The 11,537-nt window shown below is 44.4% G+C and overlaps 1 protein-coding gene across 1 annotated transcript in view; it reads right to left on the bottom strand.

The window, feature by feature from the left end:
- LOC306923543 (contactin-associated protein-like 2) overlaps positions 1-11,537 on the bottom strand; it is a gene marked incomplete at its 3' end in the record, with an annotated part of 333,896 nt that overhangs the window by 235,870 nt on the left and 86,489 nt on the right. Inside the window, exon 3 of the mRNA XM_079501713.1 lies at positions 4,560-4,753. Coding sequence (XP_079357839.1) covers positions 4,560-4,753 — 194 coding nt within the window. The remainder of the gene's footprint in view (positions 1-4,559; positions 4,754-11,537) is intronic.

Below are 11,537 nucleotides of genomic sequence, written 5' to 3'. Positions count from 1 at the left end.
GATTGTGTTGTATGTAGTCGTCCAATTGTTAACACCAACAGCAATTAGCAGTAGCCCTCTAGGCCGCAAACAGAAGCCTTTCTGCTGCCTAATTGGCTGCATGGGCAGCGAATCAGACACCATGTCCTTTTTTGGGAAACGCCGTCAAACACGACAAGATAGACATAGAATACCTAGATAGAACACAGCCTTACATGTCATAAGGCCTCCTGCATGAAGGAATTTAGAAGCAACCCCGTTTTTCCTAAAGCCTTTTTAAATATAAAAATGTCGTAATTAAATTAATATTTTTAGCATCATCTAGAGAATTTCAGCCATCTTTCCATATGTTTTATATTTATTTTAGAATTATTGGATTACCCGTGACAGCACATTTAGGAAAATGCAGCTATTATAACTCCATGCGTCGTCTTCATTTTGCTGCGCCATGGCGCAGTATATGAATGGAGTAGGCTAATTATTTTTTTGGAAAGGCTCGCCACCAAACATGCAGTCATCTTTTTTTAGTATAGTAAACAATAAACATTGCAGGCAATGCATTTTGATTTAATTGTAAGAGGGAGCGTATCAACACACATGTGTAACCACTACATGTTCTGATTGAGCAAGGGGAAGCAGCGGACAAATCAATGATTTCATTATAAACTGTAGGCCTACGTACCGGTAGATTGCAATTGAATAAAACCATAATTTATAGGCCTACACTACACATAGCCTACTGTAGTACTGTGTTTAGTCAAGTGGCTAAACCCCACATGTTACAGGCGATAGAAAATGTAAATGTCAAGCAGAGCCATGCAGTGCGCTTGAGCATTATATGCCGATGTTAGCATCTCACTCCATATAATTTAATTAAAGCATATAAAAAACATGAATTATTCACCCAATGAAAATTTACACTTCATAGGCCATTTGGAATTAGAACAATCGGTTGAAGATTGCCCGAGTATAGCACGATTTAAATATCAACTTTGTGGTTGCGCTGAGGCAGGCTGGCTGTGCGCTGGCACACACCGCGCACCGAAAATGGATGATCTGCAAACTCACAAAGCGCTGTCATGCAACACTTGGAGCTTGTTGATACACGGATGACAATAAACATTTCACAGAATACAGTATAGGCCTATACCACTTTGAATTAAAACAATTGGTTGTGCATAGGCTGCATAGGCACTTGTGAAACTATAGCCTAGATTTATTTTATGGATGTGGAGGACTGGTGTTGCGCTGTTGTTAGGTGAGTGGCGTGCGGAGATCTACAAACTCAACACGGTGAACACGCATATAAGGGCTGAGGCTGATTAAGTTTGCAAATAACGGCCCATGGGCGGTTATATGGACGATATATATATATATATATATACTCTTTTTTTCCTCTCTCTCACCGTCTATAGCGCACAGTCTCTCTATGTCTGTCTGTATCTCTCTCTCTGTCTCTCTCTCGCGCTTTAATCATAAAATGGTAATTGGTCAATAGTTATATTATTTCTATATAGTCCACATTTATGTCTGCCTGTCAGCTGTCAGCTGGTTCGGGTCTCTCGGAATGTCGGAAATAATCGGATTTCGGTCGGACTCGGCGCAGGAATTTGAAAGAAATCTCGGAACAGGTCGGAATCGGACGAAATTGTCACGGATCCATTCGGGTTCGGTTTAACTATTTGAAAATATTTTCGGAACGGGTCGGAATCGGTAACATGTCACAGATTAATTTAAAGAGTAAAGAGAGCCTACTGTCAGCTGTCCAGCAGTCCAAATATTATTAAATTAAATTTCAGAATGGTAGACCTGAGGCCTACCATATACCAGGCCTCAAGCCTGAGGCCTATACCAGGCCTGAGGCCTACCATTGCGTGGCACATCTATGCACGGAACGACTATGTTCACAGGCGTCATGCTTCACTGCGCACTCGTAGAAAACTATTCTTAAGAAGATGCGTAAGAATAATTCTTTGAGAAACCCGGCCATTCTCTCTCTGTCGTGGGTGCGTGTGCACGTGCGTGCGCATGCGTGTGTGTGCGTGCCGCAGCGTGCGGGCGTGTGTGTGTGTGCGTGCGTGTTTTAAATGTCATCAGATCAACAGTCGAGTAAAGGAACATGCATCAACGTGATGATGATTGCATCCACCTGTTCTGCATCTGCATATTTATTATTTACGACAGGGATACAGGGATAAAAACAAATGTGATGTGCAGTGGGCTCGTTATAGCGTAGCGGAGGTTATTGATGTCATCCACTCAGCGTCAATACTCTATCGCCCACCGTGCCGTGCATTTGTTTACACAATAGTTTGGATCACAGCGGCGATACATCACCAACCAAACCACCCACACACACAGACCTGAATGTATAGCCCATTTTGGGCGGGAACCCCTTTTGGTGTTTTAAAGGATTATGTTATTCTTTAGCTATTGAAAAATAGCAGATATACAAACATAGCGCGCGCTACGAGCTTGTAGGTCTGCTATTTTTGAAAATCGTTAAAATGTGGCGCAAATCATTGAATATATATTTCAGAGCGAACATTTTTAACTAAAATATTTGCTTCTGGGGGGTCCCTGGAACTACATATTTTGAGATGGGGGCTCCGTGGCCCAATAGAGATAATTCTGGGGGTCCTTGACATTAAAAAGGTTGAGCACCACTGACATAGAAACATGGGTTTTTCAGAAAAATGTTTTTTATCGACCTCAGTCCAAAATGGGATAGTTATACAAACGGAACCAGAGAGATTAACACATTTAGGACTGAGACCAGATTTCTGAAAAACTTTGTGTTTCTATATCAGTGGTTCTCAAACTTTTTCTCAAACGACTCCAAACGACTCCACTTTTTCTCAAACGACTCAAAATATTATGTAGGCTGCCGACCCCCATCTGAAAATATGTTGTTCACCCCACCCCTCCCCTCCCAGAAGCTAATATATGAGTTAAAAACTTTTTGCTGTGAAAGAATATATATTCCAAGAATTGCACACATTTTCACAACTTTTCAATAATAGCAGATAATGGTTTAAGATGGTTAAAAGCTAAGGTGACACAGATGCGTTCCAGTCCTTAATGGCTTAATGTGTTTAGGAATATTTTTTTTGCAGAAATATTAAAAGCAATACATCAGGGGGTAATGGTGTCGGAGGCAAAACGCTGTTCAATAAATAATAAGAGCAGGACAATTATGCTGCAGCAGCACAAAAACAACCGCTTACGTTTGCTTCTAAGTGTATAAAAGATCCATATTTATCATCGGAATCATCAATCAACAGCCCCCGACGGCCCGACGGATTATCGCCAGGTCTTACGTCTTAACTTAAAACCTGTGAAAGTGAAAGTGCCACATGTGCTCAGAGAGAGAAAACAACACGCTCCATTTGTTTCCATCTGACATCTAACTAAATTCTAACTAAGAAATATAATGGGGCATGTGGTGATTATTTAGTAATCACCACATGCCCCATTATATTTCTGACATCTAACTACTACAGGCCAGACAACATGATTCTGACATCTAACTTGTACAGGCCAGACAACAGTAAACGTGTTTTATTTAGTAGGATTATATGAAGGAATACGTCTGTCAGATTGGATGGATTGATACGGGGTGGGTGGGTCTCTATAGCATTTGATTTAAGTGATAGTACACAGAATTAACACAGACACTTCCACAGATTATAGAGAACTTTGAATTATAACAGTCGCTTGAGATTAGCCACGTATGGCTTGATAAACCTATAGAGTTTTATCAAGTCTCTTATCGCTACACGGTGAGTCTTTGGAACGATGCAAGTTGGGAACCTAGTATGCAATACCCGTTGTCATAGCACAAGTTTCACCCGTCTCTCTGTGTCCCTTTTGTGCCCATATATGGATAGATATCTCTGTATCTGTCTGCCCATGTGTCTGAACCGTCTGTGAAAAGTGGACTGTTTAAGTAATCAAATGGCAGGTGTGGGATTGCCATGGAAATCAATTGGCTGAGACAGAGGCTGGGAATTCTACATTTGAGGGGACTTAGGCTCATTAGGTCCACTGGCAGAGAGGCAGAGATCCGACTTACTCAAGGCCGGGCCCGGGCACTGCACCCCCTGTGGTGGTGTGGAATGCGTGTGTCAAATTTGAAGTCGGTGTGGCGATCGGTTCTTAAGTTATATGGATTACAGACACACGCACGCACGCACGCACGCACGGATTTAGAAGACTTATTTGGTTTTAGAATCGGCCTCAGGTCTAAATGGGTTAAGTGTTGCTTCCTGTGATGAATGGAAGAGGTCCCTTTTACCAAAGATGAATGCGATAATTACGCAATTCACATTAATGTGGAACAGAATGTGACATTCTGAGTTCTCCTCCCACACATCAACGCTCAGCACACAAAACTCGTCTTATTAATGATGCACCAAAGGAGACTCATTTTGTGAAATCACGATGAAAACCTGCTCTGCTGGTCTGCAGACAGACAGACAGACAGATAGACAGACAGATAGACAGACAGACAGACAGCAGGATGGGAAACACGCACGCACGCACAGTCGCACACACATGCAGAGTGTTGTCTGACTCACCCATATGTTGCCGTCCTGGTAGTAGGGTTTCCAGTTCCGTCCTGTGTCACTGTGAAGGAGGCGGTACCGCGTGGTCCAATCAGAGCTGCTGTAGCGGCCCTGCGTTGCGACGGCGCTCACCTGCTTCCTGGAGCCCAAATCCACCTGGAGCCACTGGTAATGATCTGTGTCCAGAGGAGACCAGCCGCCTGCACCTGTCACACAACACATTGATTAGTGTTGAGGAGAACATCCGGCTCGAAGGACCATTACAACAACACAATGATCAGTGTTCAGAGAGACCATCCGGCTCGAAGGACCATTATAACAACAACACAATGATTAGTGTTGAGACCATCTGGCTCACTGCTGCAGCTGCCACTTCGGTTCACGGAAATATATTTAACAATAGCATTTATTTATTTTATTAAAAGACGCGCTGTGATTGGCCAGTAGTCACTTCAGTGGCAGCGACGCAGCATGCCTTCTGCAACTCTGACGCATTCCACCTTCATGTCGATACATGTTGGTTACTCCAATGAGGTCGCTCCAATGAACTGCAGCGGCCAATGAGCTCGCTCCAATGAACTGCAGCGGCCAATGAGGCATAATTTGTTTGAGGGGCGCTCCTATATCCAGCTTTTAGTATGTTCACAAACTTTGTCCTACACAAACATTAAATTCCCATTGACAATGAATGGACAATTTTACGTCATGTGCACTGAGAGGCATAGTGTCTATTTTACGTCATGATGATGTTCGATGATAAGAGCGCCCCTCACTTAACACAGGTGTGATTTTTTATATATCCATGAAGTAGACTAGAAGAAGTAGAGGGGGAAGTGGAGAACAGGAAGAGAGTGGAGAAGATCATGTGAGAAGAGAGAGAGAGAGAGGGGGGGGGGAGAGAGGGAGAGAGGGAGAGAGAGACAGAGAGAGAGAGAGAGAGAGAGAGAGAGAGAGAGGTGATAAAGGAGAGGTGGTGACAGACGAAAAGGTGACAGAGATAAGAGGACAGGATGACAATCACTGGCAGGTGAGCTCTGAGGTCACTGAACAAATGGGTAGGGTGTAGGGCGGTCTTACTGTTATGGCTGTGGTAAACCCTGCACAGACACACAAACCTTTGTAACGCATACACAGAAAACGCCGGTTTAGCAAACATTATTACTGTCGTGTTATTTATGGATGTGCGAGATGTATTCTCAGAAATTGGGGTAGAAAATATATTGGATTATGGTGTGTATTTCCAAAGAAGAGAGAATTACTGCTCGTTTGTGAGGTAAGGAGAGCCTGGGAGGTCATAAATGCCAGGCCACTTCCTTGCTGGGGGGTTGGCTGCTTATCAGCATTCCAGCTGTGAAAGGTCTATAGTTTATGACACCTTCCAGAGGAGAGTCAACTCACTACTTTTAAGAACATGTCAATGGGATGAAGTAACTTTAATCTTTAATTCCTTTCAATTGTTTAATGTGTTCTAATAACCCATCATATATTGGGTTGGTAAAAAGCCTAAATAATAAATATCTGTAATAGTCTAAACAGTTTAATCTAGGCACTGTAGCAGTTGGGGTCACATGACAGGAACTGTAATGGGATCTGACTGCACTGGTGAACTGCCTCTCAGGAGAGGAAGCAGTAAATACAGGCTTTCCATTGGCTGTAAGTGTTAACATGGAGGTGTGACTTCAGTCAGAGCATGCTTTAACTATGCTGTATAGCACAGTATTGATCAGATTCAATCACCATGTCATCGTAACATCACAAGAAGCAGGCAGGGGCCAGCGGTAATTATAAATGCTATATATAATTGTGCATTATTAATAACTTGTATTGTTTAATCAGAAGGGTAATTGAACGTATATTCTTTGTCCTTTTCTCCCTCTTTTCATCCTCTTAATGAATTTAAAACCACACTTAGTGATACATATATCACTGAACTAAGTCTGCATTACAACAAGGAAGCTAAGCTTTACCAAGATCTGAATAGTTCCGAGACGGGGCTGATTCTGGGACGGCTTATAGTGTTTAATAAGAGCTAGACTTCTACCGAGGAAATAGCAGGAGACAGCAAATAGCAAAGTGCAAAGCCACAGGCAGTGTTGTAATACTTACATATTGTAACGGGGAAGTGTGAACAGAACGTGTGAATGTATGTTATATGTGTTTGATTAATAATTAATTAATAAAAACCCTATAAAAAGCACGTTTGAGTTCGTCAAAGATAAGCTATTATTGGAACATTTATTTCACAACTGTGCGTGTTAGTCTCTAACAATCTGCTTGTAATCTTGGGCTGGTCGGAACCAGGCCCTCTCGCCAAATAACCGAACAGTTTTAAATCGCTGCGAGCAGTGACTTACTTTAAAGCGGAATATATTTAAACTGCGACAGTTTGGACATATTCGGTTTTAAAGCGCTGCACTACTAAAGTGCGCAGTTTTGATTTGTTAAGGCCACTGAAGGGCCTAATTAAAACAGATTACCAGTTTTAAATCATTGCCGGGCTGGTTGAAACTTTAATTAGTTTTAATCAGAGTAGTCTGACAGATTCAAACGAATTCCAGTTTAAATCGTGGCCGGGCTGTTTAAACTTATAAACAGCATAGATCGGTGTAGTCACTAAAGTGACCATAATTTCAATTGAGGAAGTACCGTGCGTTGGGACCAACGCACAGTTCATTCGCCGCCGTGCGAAGGTTCATTCGCCGCCGTGCGAACAGTTTTAATGCCGTGCACTGGGATCAGTGCACAGTTTTAATTCATAGTGCAACTAAAGTGCCTTGTTTAAAACAGAAAGAAAGTGCCGTACGCTGGGATCAGCGTACAGCTTAATTCGCGCCCCGGCGATTGAAGACATAATATAGTCTGAACCGAAACCGTTCGGACCTATTACAGTTTGAATCGCTACCGCGTCTTAAAGGGCTTTAAATTAGCGGTGACTAAAAGTGACCCGAATTTAAAGTATGATTGGTGCAGTGCTCACATATTTGAATCATACCACACTAGAGAACCACAAGTTTAAATCAGACAGAATTGTTGCCGAGACGGCGCCCCGTTTGATAGTGGATTGTCTAGTGTGACTTTATTCAAACTGAAATCAAAATCAAACTATAGGTCAGTGCCGTGACGTCATTCCGTTTGATTACTAAATACTAAATGCTCACTGTCAGAATGACTTATTTGTCATGCAAATGTCCCATGTACTGAGACAGTGCAGGGTGTTATCTTTAAATCAGTCAGGTCACTGAAGTGGCAAGGGCTGGTTTAATGATAACTGTTTAGAACAGAGTTTTAAACTCAGCGTTAAGCACGATGTAGTTGTATTACAATCGATAATGTTTAACGCTGCAAGCGTGCTTTGAAAGTGTGCATTAAGGAAGGATGTGTCTATAATAACTGGTGCGTGACGCATCCACTGTATATGAACAGTGCTTAGCAAAATCTGTGACAGATTTACATTGTGCTATAGAGTTTGACCGCCCGCGGCCAATATAAATCGAGTAGTGACTACTAAATTATAGGTTCATTTGGTGAAGGTATTGACAGGGGAGTGTGGGCTTCTCTGCGTACGAGATAGTTATGCATATGGAAATAGCACAAAGAATGTTAATCATAACTATTCGCAACGGGCCAAGAGACTTGGGTTGCATGCTTATTGGCCTGAGACTGAGGTCAAGGGTAATAAAAGACCAACCGTGTTGTGAGATCGCGCCCAGTAAAGAGACACAGTGACTGTGTCAGAAGTCCACTAATTAAAGCTGGGCGAAACTAACCATTTACTTTGTGAATGAATGATTGTGAAGTTAATTAACCACTAACCCTGCCTCACTTACTTACTGTTTGTTAGGGGGAGGGAACAGAGGGGGTGGAAAATGGCTTCCTTAGAGGAACTGCGAGACGGCAGCTCTGTTACCAAGGCTATTTTCTATAATTTGGCATTTAGCTTGGAATTGTCCATTAAAGTGGGCGCAGTCAGCGAAATACCTGAAGAGCTTATTAAGCTGCAATTTGCTATGAGAGATGTGATGGACATGTCCACATGTTATACCAGAGCTTTGGGAAAAGTGGGCAGGTTAGAGCTTGCTAACAAAGAGAGACATGAGTTAGGAACTTGTGTGGAAAGGTTATGGAGTCAGAACAGTCTCAAAAGTCTCACAGTAGATATTACAGATTTGTAACTCACAAGTTCAGATTTGCAACTCACGTGAGTGAACTCACAGGTTCGCATTTGTGTTTTGTATCCACAAGTTCAGATTTGTGTTTTGTATCTGTATTTTGCATCTGTGTTTTGTATCCGTGTTTCGCATCTGTGTTTTGTATTTGTGTTTTGTATTTGTGTTTTGTATCTGTAATTCGAATCTGTGTTTTGTATCCGTGTTTCACATCTGTGTTTTGTATTTGCGTTTTGTATCTGTAATTTGCATCTGTGTTTTGTATCCGTGTTTCGCATCTGTGTTTGAAACACAAATGCAAAAAACAGATGTGAAACACGGATACAAAACACAGATGCAAATTACAGATACAAAACACAAATACAAAACACAAATACAAAACACAGACGCGAAACACGGATACAAAACACAAATCTGAACTTGTGGATACAAAAGACAAATGTGAACCTGTGAGTTAACTCACGTGAGTTGCAAATCTGAGCTTGTGAGTTACAAATCTGTGAGACCTTTGAGACTACTTTTGAGACTCTTCTGACGTTGGGCGTTAACGAACGTCCTCATTGGCTGAGGGAATCTGTCAATCATTCTGATTGACAGATTCCTCGGCCAATCAGATCGGTCCGCCTTCAGCCAATCCTATGGCTCTAATGCCCTGGGGGCACGCTGGTCCATAGCTCTAATGCCCTATGGTGGGGGGCACGCTGGTCCATAGCTCTAACGCCCGGGGGGCACGCTGGTCCATAGCTCTAATGCCCTATGGCGGGGGGCACGCTGGTCCATAGCTCTAATGCCCTATGGCGGGGGGCACGCTGGTCCATAGCTCTAACGCCTGGGGGGCACGCTGGTCCATAGCTCTAACGCCCTATGGCGGGGGGCACGCTGGTCCATAGCTCTAATGCCCTATGGTGGGGGGCACGCTGGTCCATAGCCCTAGCGCCCTATGGCGGGGGGCACGCTGGTCCATAGCTCTAATGCCCAATGGCGGGGGCACGCTGTTCCTTAGCTCTAATGCCCTATGGCGGGGGCACGCTGTTCCTTAGCTCTAATGCCCTATGGCGGGGGGCACGCTGGTCCATAGCTCTAATGGACCAGCCATAGGGCGTTAGAGCTATGGACCAGCGTGTCCCCCGCCATAGGGCGTTAGGGCTATGGACCAGCGTGCCCCCCGCCATAGGGCGTTAGGGCTATGGACCAGCATGCCCCCCACCATAGGGCATTAGAGCTATGGACCAGCGTGCCCCCGCCATAGGGCGTTAGAGCTATGGACCAGCGTGCCCCCCGCCATAGGGCATTAGAGCTATGGGCCAGCGTGCCCCCCGCCATTGGGCATTAGAGCTATGGATCAGCGTGCCCCCCGCCATAGGGCATTAGAGCTATGGACCAGCGTGCCCCCCACCATAGGGCATTAGAGCTATGGACCAGCATGCCCCCCACCATAGGGCATTAGAGCTATGGACCAGCGTGCCCCCGCCATAGGGCATTAGAGCTATGTGCCAGCGTGCCCCCCGCCATTGGGCATTAGAGCTATGGACCAGCGTGCCCCCCGACATAGGGCATTAGAGCTATGGAACAGCGTGCACCCCGCCATAGGGCATTAGAGCTATGGACCAGCGTGCCCCCCGGGCATTAGAGCTATGGACCAGCGTGCCCCCCACCATAGGGCATTAGAGCTATGGACCAGCGTGCCCCCAGGGCATTAGAGCCATAGGATTGGCTGAAGGCGGACCGATCTGATTGGCCGAGGAATCTGTCAATCAGAATGATTGACAGATTCCCTCAGCCAATGAGGACGTTCGTTAACGCCCAACGTCAGAAGAGTCTCAAAAGTAGTCTCAAAGGTCTCACAGATTTGTAACTCACAAGCTCAGATTTGCAACTCACGTGAGTGAACTCACAGGTTCACATTTGTCTTTTGTATCCACAAGTTCAGATTTGTGTTTTGTATCCGTGTTTCGCGTCTGTGTTTTGTATTTGTGTTTTGTATTTGTGTTTTGTATTTGTGTTTTGTATCTGTAATTTGCATCTGTGTTTTGTATCCGTGTTTCACATCTGTTTTTTGCATTTGTGTTTCAAACACAGATGCGAAACACGGATACAAAACACAGATGCAAATTACAGATACAAAACGCAAATACAAAACACAGATGTGAAACACGGATACAAAACACAGATTCGAATTACAGATACAAAACACAAATACAAAACACAAATACAAAACACAGATGCGAAACACGGATACAAAACACAAATGCAAAATACAGATACAAAACACAAATCTGAACTTGTGGATACAAAACACAAATGCGAACCTGTGAGTTCACTCACGTGAGTTGCAAATCTGAACTTGTGAGTTACAAATCTGTAATATCTACTGTGAGACTTTTGAGACTGTTCTGACTCCATAAAAGGTACTCTCAGTTTAGTTTCAAAGCAATCATGAAAGCTATCTGTCAAATACAAGATAGGGACACCAGAGGTGTCGTAAACACAGCAGGGAGCCACCAGATATGCCTCTGTGAAATGCCTGCAGAGAGCAGGAACGGAGCAGCCCCAGAGGGGCGAGGAGAGGAGCCCACGTCGGAGGAACCAGCGTTGGTGCTCACGCCCGCAGATGCAGCGCCGTGGGGAGACGGATGTGACATCCAACCAACCATGGACGAAGCGGGGACGGCGACGGACACCGAAACAGCCCCAGAGGGGCGGAGAGACGGGCCAGCTACCAGCCATTTCCCGGGCTGGGAGCAGATGGAGCCTGTCACAACGGAGGCGCAGCCTGGTGCTTGCAGTAACCATGCAGGGGAGCCAGAGCCCTCTACCGTGGGCA

This window comes from Electrona antarctica (assembly GCF_951216825.1).
Source record: "Electrona antarctica genome assembly, chromosome: 5".
Classification (NCBI taxonomy): domain Eukaryota; kingdom Metazoa; phylum Chordata; class Actinopteri; order Myctophiformes; family Myctophidae; genus Electrona; species Electrona antarctica.
The sequence above is the reverse complement of the archived record's forward strand: the minus strand, read 5'-3'. Positions and strand labels throughout refer to the sequence as shown.